We start from the raw sequence: 17,691 nt of genomic DNA on the forward strand, positions 1-17,691 counted from the left end.
TAGCCACTAGTGGAAATAATCAGTAACCGTTGAGAGCACTGTCGGCGATCTTTGATAATGCTTTTTCAAATCTAACGATGGTCGATATACCGGAGAGTTACAAAGCACGCGGTGCAATCTTTGTACTGGAATTCTTGGCGGAGTTATCATTTCATTTTATTTATCTCCGTCTATCCACAACTTTAACCTTCAATACCTTCTGCGCTTGGCTAAAGGCCTATAGCAGAACGGTGCTTAGATAAAGACACTGGGCGCAACAAAGCGGTTAACTTGAAAACAGTGATGAGGTAACTCGACCCCTTTCTGGAGGGTCTAACCACCCTTATCAGATCCGCATGTATATACACTTACACGTGTGTTGCCAGATAGAGGCATGGGACGCTTTGTTATACAGAAAACTTTTAGCAACGCCTTTTCAACCACCTGAAGACATTGATTTGACTTATTTCTTTTATACATTAACCAGGTAAAGTGCTTCGGATAACTTTCAACGGTACCCAGTATAAAATTCAATCAAGAGAATCTAACCTAACCTCGAGTGAGTGTCTTTTAAAAAAATGTATAGAACCGTGGATATATCATTTTTTTAAATTATAAACTATTAAATTCTCCGGGCTATTCCATGTCTCTCGGTATTCGCAATATATTTTGCTGCATTTCCCATTGTCCAGATCAGTTCGGTAAGATCTCAGAAAATCAAGAACTCACGACACACGTAAATATAGAATATAGCAGCTCTCTTCTCTAGCTAGCATAATTCACAAGTGCACACGTGTACGTCCACCTGCATGCACGTCGACGTAGACCAGTACACCCTCCAAGGAAACTTCCTTCTGTCATTTCTGCGGAGAACACGAAGTCGCCCACTACCCCCAGTGAATAAGTCAGGAGCGTCCCAGGGCCGTGCACGACATGCTGTTCTTGACAAGTAAAGGCTCGCTGAAACCAAGCGTAGACTCATTAATAATGTAGACGATTCTATTACAATGCGATGAGGAAGAAGAGAAGAAAGGGAAAGGACGTAGGAAAAGAGGACTACGAAGGAGGAGGAAAAGGTGGATTCGCTAGTAGCAATACACGCCATCTACTCTTCAAGAGGCTGATGTGCCAACGACCCATAGAAAACGTGCCTTACGCGGAATACCTGTATAGCATTTTACAGGAGTTATTAGGTAGAAGCAGCAAAGCAAGTTCAGACTGCAGGACATCAATGAGGACCGGCATGAACTTCGATCATGGTAGAAAAATCTTTTTGAGAAACGGCGGGACTTTTGAATCGCTAAAAAAAATATAACACTTATAGTACCACGGTATTACTGTAAACAACGAATTACACACGACTACGTTTTCTGTATTATTTTACACAGTGATCGATCGCCTAGATCTTCCAGATCAAATCGATACTCACGACTTGCTGTCTCGTAGGATAACATAGGAACCTACCCTAGCTCTACTATACCATTCGTTGCGGACTACCTCGATGAAATAACGCGCCGCGAGTTATTAGTCAGGTTATCGGAATTTTTTTTCACGGTGTACTAGGTAATTCGCGTATATAGTAGGTGTACATATATAATTCTATTTACTAGGTACCAACTAGAACTACGATTCTCCCTTATTGATGGACGAACTAGGAATCGTGATGCACTGAAGAGCTTGTCGTGAGAAACTTTCTTTCTATTTCTCATGCTTCCCATCCATGTCAATTCTTCGCAATAAACTTCCATCCCAGTGAAGTGGAGTCTGTCAAGTTGGGTACACGAGTACTCGGCTATACGTATCGGTAACGGTGCGTTCCCATGAATGCAAAACTGTGCCGTTTATCGTTGGACGCGATACAACGAGCGTCACGAATCGCGTAGATCACGATTCCCTGTTTCTTAGATACGGCCATAGGTATATATATATATATATATACTCCTAGTACATATACATTGACTATTATGTGGAAGCCGCCTGAGTTACGGTTAACTTCTACCATGCGTATAGAAAATGTACATCATGTTTTATTCGTATGCTACGGGGTTAGGCTTGGCATAAGAGCCAGACTTAAGAGTAATTGCGTAATGCTACCAATTTCGTGAGTTTTTCTCGCGTTCATGTTGGTAAGACTTGAAGGTACGAACCGGTACCTTTATATAGACATACAGCGGTATATGCTCTGTATATATATATACTCCTAGTCGAGTGCCTATCATCTTCTATACGTAACGCAGCGTAAGCACTCGTACGCGCGGCGTTCATAAGATAATTGCGTAATCTACTCCAACGCCACAATCAACCCCCACGAAACACGAGGCCTAACCCCACGGTGCAATACTGATACCTATATACATGTATAAATTTACATACTAGCATAGGTACTTGCTTGCGATAGTGATACAGGAGGGTCTCTCGCACTACGCAAAGTGAAGAGCGAATCTCAATATACTGTTTAGTATAGCGTATATCTATAGATATGTATACGTATCTCCCTCTAGATCATCCTCCCTACTACCCGCCCTTCAACTCTTTGATTCTCTCTCTCTCTGTGTCTCGGGTCAACTCTTTCCTATTCTCTCTATAACGTCTACCAACAGCGTCTATAAACGCAGTGCTTAAATCCCTCTTACGGGTTTCACTGTGGGGCCACCTGACTCTTGGCAGTACTATGGAGGATTAGATGATCCATCGAATTCCTCAGGATCCAACTCCTTAAGATCAATGATCTACGTTCGATCATTACTTTGTTTGTAGTTCAAATCTAGGATATATGCGTGCAAGTAGTCCATAGATCAAAGGTATGGCGTCAGGATCGAACAATGAGTTTGGACCCAAAGCAATTCCAGGATTATCCGCTAGAGTTGTGCATACGTCTTCCTCTGGTATCTTATACTCTTGTACTGTCTTGTACTTCGACGTTAGACGTTCTTGAAGCGTTGAGATGACGCCAGCCGGACCCGGACCTAGGTGGCGTAACCGAAGGGAAGTGGAAGTCTGTGGAGAAGCACAGACGGCGATATCGACCGCCCGGACCTGCCCCACGCCATTCCGTACTCCACACTCTATACTCTGTGCCCTGTGCAAATATATATATATATATATATATATAAAGTATAAAATATATATACTACTACCAATGCTTCTCTGCCACCACCTTGCATCACTACCACTTTCTGCTACCTTCATCATCGTTGCTCCTGCCCCACTATCACACTGCGTTGTCTTCCCTTCCGTTTACGTGCTAGCACACATGCTTGCCGTCCTACACTGGTTTACTCTGTGTTACAGGGACCCAACGATATGTGCCCGCACGCACTGATACGCATGTGCTTCCTGCGGGAGTCAATTTTTTCCAATTCCCAGCACGGGGTGCTTCTTTGACTTTGGCAAATTTCTGAATCCTCCTCTTCGGTCTGGTTGTTGCTTTCTCATTCATTTCTGAAATATATATAGATATAGATAATATGTATTCTTACACCTGCTGATTTTCAAGGACAAGGTATTTTGACATTATCCATGTCATATTAAGAGTACAAATATGGGTATCCATACCGGGGGTCATCTTTGAAAGTTTATATGTCGATACGATTGCAGATGATATTGGATCTTCTTAAGAGTAAATTTCTATTCAAGAAATAAGCTCGATATGCAAGCGTACCCGGAATGTAACCAAGGTATAAAAAGAGAATTGTAAACTTATCCTCAGTGGTATCATGTAGGAAAGTTTAGCTTGGCATCCGTAGAAAACGAAAGTCTCCAGTGTTTACTTGCCTCGCTTCCATCCACATTCTATCCAAAGTTTGGAACGAGGTTCGCGTTAAACTCCTCAACAGGCAGAAACGTTCAGCCACCGTATGGTTACGCTGTAGTCAACTTTGCGTTCTATCCAGGCGTCTTCGTTTGCTCGGTCACCATCATCGTCGTACAAAGAAAAAAAAAATATCCAAGGAACACGATGTTCTCCATTAATTGGCAAAGGAGCTACTTGGTCCGTCGCTGTGGAATGTCCCAGCCTGAAAATACAATAAGAGGAATGATTCCTGGGGATTTTGCCTTAACCCAAAGTTCCAGAGTCAGGATCAACATCCCCGTAGTTTGATAGCCAGACAAGAGATGTCTGTATAGTTACGAAGCCATCATTCCAGAACAGTTAGCTGCGGACGATGGAGTAGAGGGAACAGTAACGTCGGCAACAGGGCCGTTAACACAGGGGTGGCAGGTAAATTCCCACCCCTCGATAGTCTGTCGTTAAACAGAGCCATGATACGGGCCAGGGTTGTGACGCAGTCTCACCCCGGTCTAGACGCACCCCAACACCGATACGCAACCATTCCCACCTACACCCTCAACAATTTACTACCCTGCCCGTTAATGCCGCGCCACGAGTAACCTACCCCCTCGCACTAACCTCACGGGGGTAGCTGCCACCACACAGTCGCGCATGGACGCGTACCGACATAGGAGTTCCTCATCCTGCGAGCGAGCAAGAGGGAGAATACCAGCGCACAGGGTCATAGGGTTGTAAACCCACATAAGAGCGAATGGGAGGAAAAGAGAGAAAGAACACGTGGGTGAGGCTGAAGGCTGCGGAGCATGCTGGGAAACCGGAGGACAGAAGACTGGCTCCTGGTGTGCGTATACGAGAGAGCATCATCCCCCACGCGAATGGGGGTTAAGCTATGAGCATAATGAAAAGCAGATTAAAAACTTTACCCGGAGATGGCAGCACCGGCTAAGAATGATGTGACTTGATTGGATGAGAAGATGGCTATGCTCTTGGCTTTAGTTTTACACCCTGGACCTTAATGGATGCCACTGCTGTTACCATGCTGAGCTCTTCTTCTATCCTCAATAATTATGTGCCACGAGATCAGCTTTGAAGCTTCTGCATATCCAGGGATGCTCTTGTTTATGACGCATACACGAGTCTGTGTAGATATGGGATGCTGAATTGGAAGGTATGTAAGCTGGCGCAGGATTACTGTTGGGATGCAACTGGTACTGTAAAATAATTGAACGATTTAGGTAGAGAAAGTATTTCACTCTTTTTTTTGTCCACTCCGGGTTTTTGTCGATTATGCCGATATTTATTGGACGTATTGGGCGTTAGGTGGCACGCGCACGTCTCGTTGAAGTTTATTAATACGGTACACAGGTTTACTCAACATAAACGTCAAAGCTGTATAGCCGAAATCAATTTTGTTATAATCCTTTAAAAAATGTGCCGATTGAATGAATTTGATATCTTAAGATTTTTTAAAATATCACTCAAGGATAGATCCGTATATAAACCCGTAGAAGGGTCAATTAAAAAAAAAATTGAGATAATTCAGAGCGATTTGGGCCGCGAGTATGTCCGTCCTTGTCTTACGCGCGTAGAAGCTAATGAGTATGTCTCTCTCACACTCATGGATGGTATATGAAATCACTAAATTTTTAAAAATTCTTCTAAAGCCATCTCTCGTTCGCGGGTCAGATTTACGATTCGTTGACAAACGATGAAAGCGTTTAAACTATTTTGATTGCATAATTTAATAAAATTCAATTAAAAGGATCGCATGGCAGCTATCAAATCCGGAGTGGTACTTTTGAGCTGGAAAGTACGGTATGCCGCTTGTTTTATTTTATACGTTCAGCCTTGTATTTCAGGTTTTGAAATTTAAATGAAGCCGCTTGCCGTTCGCTATCGATATGCGAAGCATCGTGAGTCCATAGGGCTAAAAACCCAGTCTATTCGACATATCAATAAAGTCGACAAATACCAAAACGTTTGCCGTTTTTATACGTAACTTTACCCTACGACCTGACCTTGTTTTCAAGTCCTACCCATCTTCAACCGGATACAGTTTCATCCAGCAATGAAAAAGATCTCATACATCCACCAAGATACACATCTCCCTGCACTTATTCCCAGCCCAACATTACCTAGCATGATTATCAAGCACTTCTTATGTAAATAAATTCCATGATTTCACTACCCAGCATAGTAATAGTGACCCCTTAAATTCTCGCCATTTTCTACCCCAATTATCCTTACCACCCTGGAACAATAAATCTAGCAGCTTCCATCAAACAACGTACTCTCGATTGTCCTGGAAGATCGACCGGAAGTCAATTTAATCTCGTCTCCGAAGTATACCGAATAACCCCATGGGTCTTTCAAGCCAGGTCTGATCAGATTCTCCTCGTCATCAGTTACGTCTATTCAGCACGTCCAGGTGTAACATCCTCAAGAAACCTAGGGTATTCATAGACCAACACACTCAATCCTTCATGATGCGACGTACAGAGACGCGGCTCTCACGTATACAGTCTCCAGGACGGAATTCAGAGATCCAGAGATCTCTGTCGAGGAGTCCCAAGGAAGCGGACGGATGGATAGCCGGGACCCAGACACTCGTCGAATTACGAGGTTCGCTTACGTCTGGATACATCGCTCGAGTGAACGAGCTAGTGCGGCAGCGGACGACCAGGGTTTATAGAGCTGCAGGTACACCAGGATACGAGGACGCACACACCGACGTGGTTTTACTGTTTCGGAAGTCTAGCCGCCCCCGGCTATCCGCCTATCCTCTCTGTGCTCCTCTTGCACCACCTCACCTAGAACCCGGTGCACCCTGTCAGCCTTTCGCTACCGGCATACCCCAATCCCCTTGCTCTCTCTCTCTCTCTCTCTCTCTCTCTCTCTCTCTCTCTCTCTCTTATACGACCTTCCACCCCTCGACCAGACTAGCACACACTGAAGTCGTAAACCTGCACCCTGCTCTCGCACCGTTTTCTATCCTCTACCATCCCTAACCGTATCAACCCTCTCACTCTGACTCTCTGTCCCTCTTACGCTAACCCTGTCTCTTTACCCCACTCGCTTTCTATCCATACCTCAGACTCACCCTACTCCACGTAGGAGTAACCACCTTCTACGCCCTTTCCAGCCCTCTCTATACCCACTGGCGGATCCCTTGAATGCACCAGCTCTTTCTCATCGTCTGTCTGACACGCACGCCATCGCCGGCACTCGGTACCTTATGCTATATACCTTCAACCTTCTAGGTGGCTTGCTCCCTACCTACCTAGGTCTACCTACACCCATCAAAGATACTTCACCCTGTCCAAGGTGTAGGTGGAACGTAATTTCTTCCGTATGGTGGTGGTAACTTTTTCCCTGACATCCAGTCGCAGCCCCTTTTTTCGGCTAACCTGACTGCGATTGGCTTAAGGGAACTCTAAGTGATGGCAACGGCCTTTACGGCTTCTCTATTTTAATACGGTTCTTGCTTTTCAAGAGAATTCCGCATAGCTCATGGGGATGAAGGTGTGTTTTGGAAGATTATGAAACGAGACTCCCGCGACCTGAGGAATATGTAGGGAACGATGCCAGACGAGTTTACTGATATGATTTTCTTGATGGTAAGTCTAGTGTGCCTTGGACGAGAGAAGAGATATTTTCGTTATCTGAGTGTCGCAGAGTGGTGGAGATTTAAAGTAGGGACAGTAAGAGGTTTATGGGGATTTTAGGTGAGTTTTCATGAAATTAATACAGAGTTTAGTTTTGCGACCGTAAACTAGAGCCAGACGGTAGTAAAACGGGGGAAATGGCGAAGGACAGTACCGTCTCGTCTGCAGACATTAATGGGTCACAAGATGTGCTTAATTATAAATTGATAATAGAACCTGACCTCTATAATAAATGAGACGTTTAAAAGAATTTCGACTGTTGACAGATCTTATATAATTATAGATATAAAAATAGAATCAAATGCTACGTTGCTTTATCTTTAATAAAATTATAGTGACAACCAGAATCATCTTATCATCACCACGTGTCGCATGTGATATCTACTGATCTCATGGTCTGACCTGCTTTCGAAATTAAATTTTCTTTCTATAAGTTTCAATTCTATAGCGGATTCTATTAATAATTAATTGATGTAATAATCAATTTATCTTTATGAAGATGACTCTATCATTATAGAAAAAATTTATTCTTGTTCTACAGCCCATGCGCCAGCATAGAAACGTCAAACCTTATTCTACAAGCCTTCAAGATAACAAACGTGCCACAATTTATCGACACTAGAAAATGAAGGGGGAAAAAGAAGCTTCGGAGAGACTTCCAAGAGTGTTCTCTAAGGCAGCGTTCGACACTGACTAAACGAGACAGGGAGCCATGGCGTTCAAAAGTAAGGATGGTTCCACTACCACCCACTTCCACACCCTCATTCTGAACCCCAGCTCGGCAAACCCATAGCCACGAACACTTTGACATCCTCACGCACATGGCTAAGTCTCAACCCCATAAACGCAAGCCCTTCGCCGTGATGCACAACCCCCTGAACTGCCTGTGGCCCTCTTCGTCGACTTCACGACCCCTCAGCCGTCCCAACGTCAAGTTTCTCCAACGCCATTGGCAATCACGCAGCCATAGTTTCCACAGCAAAATGGCCACGACAGTGAACTTCATAGCCTAGAAATAGTCGTATACATTTAATTATTTTGTGTGTACAGTCATAATTTTTTAAATACCTATAGATATGATATTATGTAAATATAATGATAAACAAAAATAAATCCATACCCGTCTTAAAATTATACGTAGATGCGATATGCTGCTGCACTTCCATTTTTATCAAACATCAAAATTTTTGAATTTTATACTTCAAATTCCAGCTATCACCCAGGATACATTCTCTTTGATATAAGTTCTGTTTTTCTTTGAACGCTTGACGAATGACCGCGTTCCCTCAGCTGGTTCCGCCTTCTCGTCTTCGCAATTCTTTGTACGACCAAAAGAGCTTTTCTAAGAGTCTGAATTTTTGCCCAAGTCTCTCTGTAACCTAGTATTCTGGAGGTTCTCGTAAACTGACGTTTGCTCTTTCTCTCTCGCATCATCCTTCACTATTTTTATAAGAAGATCGATCACGAACAGAAATCAAAGTATCTGATAATTTGAAGGTTACCGTAGTATTATACAAGCTCCAGGAAGACCGTGATGCAATCCTTGCCTCTGGAAGTACAAAACTCAACGTCCTTCGCTGTCACTATACCCTCCATTGAAAAGTGTACGCATACTTCCTGAAATGCATCAGGATAAATCCTATGTACAGAACAGCCAGGCACGATTCAAGGATATAGGATTGTCGAAAAACGATAAGAATTTAATCTACCTTCTTTTTCGCTGTCCTCGGCGTTCGAATATCGGTTAGCTATTTTTCCTTGGGCTTTCGGGAGAATGCAGTCGGCCAAAATGTGGCTCCTTTGCAGGAAGGGGCTAGGGACTAGCGAGGGCGGATCAATACAATCGCTAATCCGGTGCATTGTGAGGCGAGGCGTGGCGTGGCAAAGAGGCGAGGTGAGGTGGTGGTCTTGGCTTCCTTCTCAGCCCAGTCTCAACCCCGTCTCAGCCCCATTTTACCCCGTTCTCCGTTTGAGCCCCGTTGCGTTCCCTCGCCGTCCTACCCAAGTATACTTGCTTGCTTGCTTCCTTGCCTGCCCACCCGCACCGGGGTCCGCCGTCTTGCCGCACTTCCGTTTCCAACCCTTAACCTACCCCCGACGAACCAACAGCCCCTTGGGTCCAACGGTGTAGGACGAAAATCGAAGACCAGCCTTTAGACAGGCTGAACACTGTAGTTGTGTGTTTCTCAGTGATGTCAATCTCCATTATCCTGCGTGAGCCGGACCGAACTTCCTACAGATATCAGAAACATGGCAAATCAGTTACACTATTACAACTTTAGAACATTAAGGCATTTTGTAATCCTAATATAAAAATATAATATGTAATACGTATTTAATTGCCACAAATATATTGAAATAAATCGAATGGATGATATAACAATTTATCAAATATGTGTATTATTCAGGGAGAATACTATCTAATTATTTCATTAACTAACACAATTATTTATCGCTATTGGATCGACCTAAATAATATCCGATTTCAACGAGTGGATCTAGCTCAACATTTTCATGCAATAATGACAAATACTTCAAACAGTACGTTAAACACGTTATACAATAATCTCAGAGGACACGGATCTCATTAAAACTTTTACAGAGATGCAAAAGTAACCCAGAAATGTATTTGTTTGAAAGTTAATGGTTCATTATAAGAATTAAACTTAGACCGACGGATTATTAAATCCAGACACTCAGTTAAGAATTTGATATCGGAAAGGAATCTTTGCACTGAAGTATCTCTAGAGCAGGGTGAAGTATTTTATGTAAAATTGACATTATGACTCTCAGAAAGAAACCCAAGTGTACGATCCTACGCCACTGGTTCGTCCACCCCTTTTCTAGCTATACCACCCCAGCATCCTTCGCAGGACCGCCCACTCTTAAACGAGATGGACCCAAACAAACTCGTTCACTAACAGCCGAAACTGTGTTACTAGAATAAACTCTGTCCGAGGCAAAAGCAATTTACCAACACGGTAAGGCAAGCACACACGCCCTTGTATAAATACATGCATACGTGCAGTTACCCGCTCAACACAATAAGCGCAAGCCAGTTCCCTTTCTGTTGGCATCAGAAGTAGAAGAAAGTGCAATAAATTGTGCATATAATGCACTCTAAAAGTTCTGGCGTCAACAGTAAACTGTATACGTATTAATAGAATCGCATGAACCATCTATATTGTACGGTTTATGACATTGACTAATTGTATAAATAACTTAGATCTCTCGTAATGCATTATTCACTTTAGCCAGACGAAATGCCTTGTAAAATTTTTAACCATTTGTAAAAATGAGCAAGAAAACTTCTAGTATCATCAGGGACTCCCTAGCCTCTCCAGTGTTCTACCTACCATGACAGATCTACCGTTAAAAAGCATTTACACGGCAACGTACTTGTCACAGTGTAAGCCGTGTATATAATCGTTGAGCCTTGTAACGCGCAAGGACGCTAGAACAGTCTGAGCTCTCATTTCTGCCTTGTTTCTTTCTTTGAATTTCGCCGCGCAGACCGCAGTGTAAGGTTGATCGACTTTCAGTTTTTGGAATCACTTAACCGCGGCACGCATGATTATATCAAATAAACGAATTCGCTGATGAACAATCGTGCGGGACGAATTTCCCGTGTCGATGTGACTAGGGTAGATAGCAGAGCCCGTGAAGAAGAGATGTAACAGCTGAAGTGAGATAAAGTGGGTCGCAAAAAAGGCGTGCCAGATGCGTCGCAAAAACGCAATATGAAAAAAGCATAGGGAATACGTGATCGAATCGAAGGTTTCTACGGCGAGTTTTCATTGTGTTAATTGCGAATTGCTAGACGTCTGATGACTCTGCGATATTATCTTGCGGTTAGAAAGAAATAGTGAAATAAAAATATCGAAAAAGAAGCAACGATTCCGCAAAGATGAATCACTGCGTCTTGATTAGCAAGTTGCAGTGATTCTTCTGAAAACTAAGAGAATTAACCGTGACGTGGAACGGCAACGGTAATATCGTGGAATCTCGACTAACGTACGCGTAACAGAATTTTTTACCCTGAATTTACTGGGTACGTGGCAATATGGCTACGTAGCTATCGGGGGCTCCCAATTATTGAGTGATTGCTCGTAGATTATAGGAAATGCAGTTCTGCCGACGGAAAGTGTACCCGGTATTACTGTGTACTGCGCCAGGACTTCTCTACCTCCGCAGCCTCTCGGGTTGGCTGGTCCTCTGTGAATTGGTTATTGGTATTTGCCATTTGGTTGGGTAGGCATCGGGCAGACGTAGACAGCCAGGCATCCAGGTTTCCAGGTTTTCAGGGAGACTGGCAGGGAGACATGGATATTTTAACCTTCTTGCGCGTGGGAAGCCTGCGTCTGCCTGGTTATCGAGTATTGGTTAGCGTCAGAACCTTGATGCTCCACGTCCGGTTTCCCTAACCGTCTGCCTCTGGAAAGTTAAGCCCAGTTCCGCAATTGCTCTTCCTTTATCTTACTCTTTCTTACATACAGTCACCAATAGTCACCTTCCTAGTTCCTCTGTAGCTCTTCATCTTCTCTGCTTTCATCTGACCACTCAGACTTCAATTAATTTCCCTGGTTAGTGGGTCCGGCGTTTTCCAATTTCAAATTTCGCGCGTTTCCCTCCTCTCCTTGGCAACACTGAATGGTGAAACGGCCACCTGTATACATATAACAGTGAAAAAAAATTTGAAGATTTTTCAAAATTTTCTTCAAAATTCAGTTTAGGATGAGAAGAATTCTACGCCTGACTATATGTCTTTTTTTTCCATTTACTATATTTGTAAACGACCCATACGGATTCACCGCAGACTGCAGATTATTCATTCATCAATAAAGTACACAATACGGTACACGCATCGTATCGTATGTCAGAAATGGACAGACTTTGATCTCGTCCCACAGAGCTCTCGACTTTGTAGATTGATTTATAATGGGCGGAGGTGTGGCAGAATCCAACACCAATATCATGCCAATGGTCGAGCGCGTGGACAATTATCGTGCCGGACAAAGGCTACGGGGGTGTACGTTATATACCAACTATAGAGAGCATACCTGTATATACAAATATATACGTATCCCATATAACCTACAGCACTTTACGCAGCTGACGCGTCTCGTATTAAGAACGCGTGGGTTTCCTCTTGCGTGGGCCATACACCCGCAACATATTCACATATACATAAATATAGGTACTTGCCACACATACCCAAGAAATAAACAAATTTTTGTCTGTTTCACGAATGCGTTTCATTTTGGCAAAAATATTCAGTCCCAGGGACGTTATTTCCAACTGTCCACTCGAATCCATTGTATCCAGTCACTTCCGCTGTTGATAATAATACTTGAGTAAAATCGTTTACGAGGAGAAAATAAACTTCCACTATTCGTACAGAGAGTACTGGTATAATACTAACGTTTTCTATTTCTCTCTTGCTTCTCCTTGTGGTAATGAGCTCGTAAATACACAGCAATCATCGAGCAAGACATGTAGGTACACCCTCCTTGCCCCACGGCTATTCTATACACATAGACACGTATATGCCTTTACATTCTAAGCGGCTCGCCTAGCCGGGAATCATCTTTCCTTCATGACCGGCAGGTTTATGTCTTTGCTCGTCACGCCTCTGCGCCGCAAGACCTCTTCCACGAGGTGTCTCCACAACTTTACTGCTTACGATTAGAAGAATACAGAAATGGCGCTGAAGGACAGAGAAGCAATATAAGTTTTCAAAGGGTGCGGATCAGAGAGGAGGGCGGTCAGGTTGACGAGACGCACGTGCCACACTGGGGGGAAAAATTAATAATTTCTCTTACCTTCGCCTGCTGGATGTGTACTGGGGATGAGGCGTATAGGGAAGCATCCACAAGGAACGTGCACAAGGCGCCAAGAATTGTATAGGTTGGAAGTCATTTTGTTTTTACTTTGATACGTGCATCGGTGAAATTGTCGTGATGTTCCTGGGAGAATGATTCGTGTCTTGGTATTCCTGAAGGAATCGACTCCCAATCAGGATTCTCTGGATCTCGTCAGTTCCTGGCAAACACTTCCTGAGCTATATCTATTACGGGAAATATTTTTCCGACGAATTGCCATTGGGACGTATACGAAGATAAGGACGCTTCTTCGGGGACAGTGCCTGCAATCGTATGTATCAGAAAGCCACTTGGAATAGAAAGAAAATTCTACTAGCGATCTCAACTATTTTTCCTACGAATTGCATCCGTATAGTACGCGCCGATAAGTTGAAAGATGGCGGATCCTTTGGACGGTTATGTTCGATGTCTTTTTTGGAATTCCTTGCGTTGTCGGAAGTACTCCACCAGTCTATCCTAACCTATCGTTCATATAGGTATGAAATATGATCTTGACACTTTATAAGATGGAAATTATTTCATACGTTACGTTATTCTCTTCTTCTCTATATTCCAGAAGGCGTCCGAATAATATATCATTATCATTATACTTTTGGTATCAAGCATGTTTTGCATTTCCAAAACTTTTTTAAAGGGATATAGTCTTTCTCATGCGTGATCCTTTTAAACCGTCCGATATCAAGGAATTCCTTTTTTCTGGCGTGTCGAATGAAACTGGGCAGCCACATAAAGAAAGCACGACCCGAATCGTGGCGTCGGGACGATATCGTAACAACATCTCAGGATCGGCGGTCTGCGCGAACACGAATAAATTTCAACGACGTTAAACCTGGCGAGGATCTCTTTCTTGAAAACCTCAGAGCAACAGTCGTGTTTCTTGTCGAAGACATTGGCTCACCACCCACATTAGATGCTTAGAATATTTATTACCAAATAAATGTCAGTAGTGGTGTCAAAACTTAACACTGTATCCCATTAACTTCATTTGGTATGTAATTGCTAAACGGGTAAATAACACAATTAATGAAAATGGTTTTATATGCCTGATTTGCACAAAAATTTTGCGAATTTTTATAAGAACTATGGCCGGAGGCTTGTAGATTGTAAGAAGTTGAAATTTACAAAGATATGTTTGAAAAGGACAACGGAAATTGAGAAACATTTGAGGAATATTTAATGGTCGTATCTCTTTGATTATAATAAGAAACATTGACGAGGAATATCAGTAGTTCTAGTGGATCTTTTATGGAAATTTTCAATAGGTCACCGAAATCCCATTAAAAGAATGGCGATTGGAATCTGTAGGTTCGCCCATCATCGAAAGCTTATTGATTACAGTTTATAGTGTCAGATAAGAATGTCGGAGTTCTGAAATAATCGACTCTTTATAACAAGACTAATGAACGAGTAAAAATGTAGATTAAACTTTATTTCGCTTGGTATTATATTTGCCTTAAGCTATTCTCTATAGTGATTCCACTTATTTGAAAAGAATAAATCTCTACCGCTAAGGCTGGGGTTACTTTGGTCGTCGTGTGTGGTGGATCTGTGGCGCCATCGAGTCTTTAAAGTACGAACTAAAAAGAGAAACTAAGGAAAGTAGTCTACTGTTACCAGCACGATTTATCTTGGTTTCTGACGTTTTTGATTATTGATATATCAGCTGATGGAATAACCTTAATGGTATTGCTGCTTCTAAACATTTATACGAAATCTGCGAAAGGTTTAATGATTTACTATACTGAACTTCAGTGATCGTGTGAAGAGGTATGTTATTGTGTTTTATCGATACGTGTTTGTATATATTTTTAATGGTTTAATTGTTTACAAAATTCTCATAATTTACAGAACGGCACGCGATGGGTACCTGGAAACTTGAGGTTTTACGGATGGCAATTTATATGGCATTTCCTGTTGGTCTTTTTCATTATTTCAATCAACCTGAAAATTTTGAAGAATGGGTAACAAAAGTGAAAAGAGAAACTTACCCTCCTGAAAATAAAGAAAATACACTTTTGCTTCGAAAGACTATTGAGGAACATCAAGCTGCATATCAAAAAAAGGTTTTAGAAGCTTTGGAAGCATCGCAAGCACAGATAGATAAAGATAAACTAAAAAATTGAAGTTTTAATATACATACGTTTTAGTGATACGATAAAGATATTTCTTTCATTTACAGTCATGTATTGATGCTTATGTATATAATAGTATAGACCTTAATAGTATTTTAAATAAAAATTAAATATTATTTTGATATCTTTATTGCATTGAATATTAGTTTATATGGGAGTTCATTGACATATTTGCAACCCCCACCTAACAATTTTGTATATATTATTAAAACCCTGAAGTCACTTCATGATAAATTTAGATGGAATTTATTCATGCATAAAGTTCAATTAAATATCTGACTGCTTAAATGATTTAAAAATAAACAATTTCATACATCATTGGTAATGTACTAATATTCTATAAAACTAATAGATTAACATTAACTAGTTTTCAAATCTTTGTACTCAATATGTTTTACTCTCATAGCTATTGGAATTCCAATAATAGTTAAAATAGCTGCTACAAAACTAGCACCATTACTACCATAGTAATCATCCATAATACCTGCAAGTAAAGGAGCTACTAAGCGAGCTACGTTTGTCATACTATGCATAGCTCCTAAAATTGATCCACGTTGTGAGGGCAAACATCTTTTTAGGATCATGTTAGTTTCAATTACTCTTAAAAAGCTAGTGCTGATGCGTAGTGGAATCATCCACAACATAAAAATAGTTAAATTAGAAGCTGTTATATTGCCCAAAAAGCAAATTGTCATAATAGCAAACCCATGTGCATTCCGGCGTTTATAATCAAGGTCATTTTGATAAAACTTTCTGTCTATCCATCCAGTAGTAAATCCAGCTAGGGTACCAAAAAGTCCTTGCAGTGAAATAGTATAGCCAACCCATTTTGGAGTCACATCATATTTCTCTTGAATTCGAAGAGTATAATTTGATATAAAAACAGAAAAAGCAATAGCCAATAGGAACTTCAAAATGAAAACGTCCCAATATGTCAACCAATCAACATTAGTAAGGTTGCGTATTGCTTTAATTACGTTGTTATGTAAGTTTTGGAGTTTGGTCTGTGAAGATGACACATTTTTCTCTATTGTGTTGGTACGTGGCAAGTCATCAAAAACTAGATATGCAATTGCTATAAAAAGAAACTTTTGATAATACCATATTAATCTAATATTTTAGAGAAATCTTATACCAACCAATATTAATTGCAAATATAATACTGATGCACCAGCCAAGATATAAATATCCATTTTCAAATTCAGCTAAATGGCCTCCAATGACAGGACCTACTATAAATCCCATTCCTGATATGGCACTCAAACGTCCTGACTCCAAACTTTGCTGGTTTTGTGGTATTCTATCAGCCACAATGATACGTAGAAATACTTGAGTTTGTTTGAATATACCTAAATTATACAAGACAACATTTAATGAACATTCAGTGAACTTGATTAATTTATACCTCTGTACTAATTATTTCGAGATAATATCTTCATTAATTCTTGTATAATAGTACCTATTATTATTCTAAGTAAAAGTATAGTATACAAAGTATGTATCCATCCCAATACTGAGTAACACACAGCGCATACAGCTAGACAAGTGATAAAAATTTTTTGCCTTCCAATTGTATCACTCCAACTGCCCTGAAAGTACAAAGTATTAATAACAACCAAAAATATCATTTGTACTTTAAATTAAGGGCATCTTGACTCACAATAATAGGACCACTAATAAGCTGAGCACCTGCATAAACGGAACCTGTGAGTCCAATAAAAAAATGTGACGCACCCAACTGCCTCAAGTATGGTGACATTAAAGGAATAATTAAACTGACAGCTAGCAGATCCTAAAATGAAAAATCATTTACAATGATCAATGAAATCTCGTTATGATAAAAAGATCTTACCAAAAATGCAGCAGTGTGTACCCATGCTGGATGAAATTTCATGTTATAATATAGAATGATCTTTAAATACTACATATAATTGTGTAATTTTTTTATTTATAGCTCAAATAAATAATATTCTATTACTACTTCAATTATCTCGTACAATTACGAAACAGGCTTGCCAATGTAATGTCATTCCTTTCAAATTACATTAAGAGACTTTTAAATCACAAGTAAATATGGCGCGTTAATTTTTATATCGTACGTTCATATTTTTGTCTTTTTTCGAGCACGCTTCACTGTGAAACAATTAATCTTTTTATTATACGTTTCTTACAACATATTGTGCATAATTCTTCATATACAAAGAGACAGATAGTAATTTGTGATTGCGTAACAACAGATA

The 17,691-nt window shown here is 41.0% G+C and overlaps 3 protein-coding genes and 2 long non-coding RNA genes across 10 annotated transcripts; 2 read left to right on the forward strand and 3 right to left on the reverse strand.

Moving 5' to 3' along the window:
- The first annotated feature begins 330 nt into the window (after nt 1-330).
- Nucleotides 331-1,636, forward strand: LOC112493954. The gene is made up of 2 exons (XM_025082284.1): nt 331-928; nt 973-1,636. Exons 1-2 carry the CDS (start codon nt 789-791, stop codon nt 1,292-1,294), a joined length of 462 nt encoding a protein of 153 aa, XP_024938052.1. The 5' UTR covers nt 331-788; the 3' UTR covers nt 1,295-1,636.
- A 6,148-nt stretch (nt 1,637-7,784) lies between these two features.
- On the reverse strand, nt 7,785-13,344 carry LOC107265076. Of its 5 annotated transcripts, XR_003059061.1 has the most exons (8): nt 12,860-13,344; nt 12,652-12,771; nt 11,948-12,103; nt 11,588-11,871; nt 9,147-9,670; nt 8,940-9,054; nt 8,558-8,877; nt 7,785-8,446 (listed from the first exon to the last, which is right to left on the reverse strand). It is a non-coding gene; the product is annotated as an uncharacterized LOC107265076 (long non-coding RNA). The 5 variants fall into 5 exon arrangements; XR_003059063.1 differs by having other exon boundaries at nt 8,558-9,054; nt 11,624-11,871; XR_003059060.1 differs by having other exon boundaries at nt 8,558-9,054.
- Nucleotides 13,345-13,439: 95 nt separating this feature from the next.
- On the reverse strand, nt 13,440-14,069 carry LOC112494002. 2 transcript variants are annotated; one of them, XR_003059065.1, is made up of 3 exons: nt 13,849-14,069; nt 13,658-13,780; nt 13,440-13,582 (listed from the first exon to the last, which is right to left on the reverse strand). It is a non-coding gene; the product is annotated as an uncharacterized LOC112494002 (long non-coding RNA). The 2 variants fall into 2 exon arrangements; XR_003059066.1 differs by having other exon boundaries at nt 13,646-13,780.
- A 1,102-nt stretch (nt 14,070-15,171) lies between these two features.
- On the forward strand, nt 15,172-15,557 carry LOC107265377 (protein PET100 homolog, mitochondrial). The gene has a single exon (XM_015734785.2). It carries the CDS (start codon nt 15,179-15,181, stop codon nt 15,440-15,442), a length of 264 nt encoding a protein of 87 aa, XP_015590271.1. The 5' UTR covers nt 15,172-15,178; the 3' UTR covers nt 15,443-15,557.
- A 7-nt stretch (nt 15,558-15,564) lies between these two features.
- Nucleotides 15,565-17,683, reverse strand: LOC107265373 (major facilitator superfamily domain-containing protein 9). Its single transcript, XM_015734782.2, has 5 exons — nt 17,304-17,683; nt 17,112-17,243; nt 16,911-17,040; nt 16,591-16,800; nt 15,565-16,526 (listed from the first exon to the last, which is right to left on the reverse strand). The coding sequence occupies exons 1-5, from the start codon at nt 17,343-17,345 to the stop codon at nt 15,811-15,813; spliced, it is 1,230 nt and encodes a 409-aa protein (XP_015590268.1). The 5' UTR covers nt 17,346-17,683; the 3' UTR covers nt 15,565-15,810.
- Between the last annotated feature and the right edge of the window lie 8 nt (nt 17,684-17,691).

Source organism: Cephus cinctus, unplaced genomic scaffold, assembly GCF_000341935.2.
Source record: "Cephus cinctus unplaced genomic scaffold, Ccin1 Ccin1_scaffold0215, whole genome shotgun sequence".
Lineage (NCBI taxonomy): Eukaryota > Metazoa > Arthropoda > Insecta > Hymenoptera > Cephidae > Cephus > Cephus cinctus.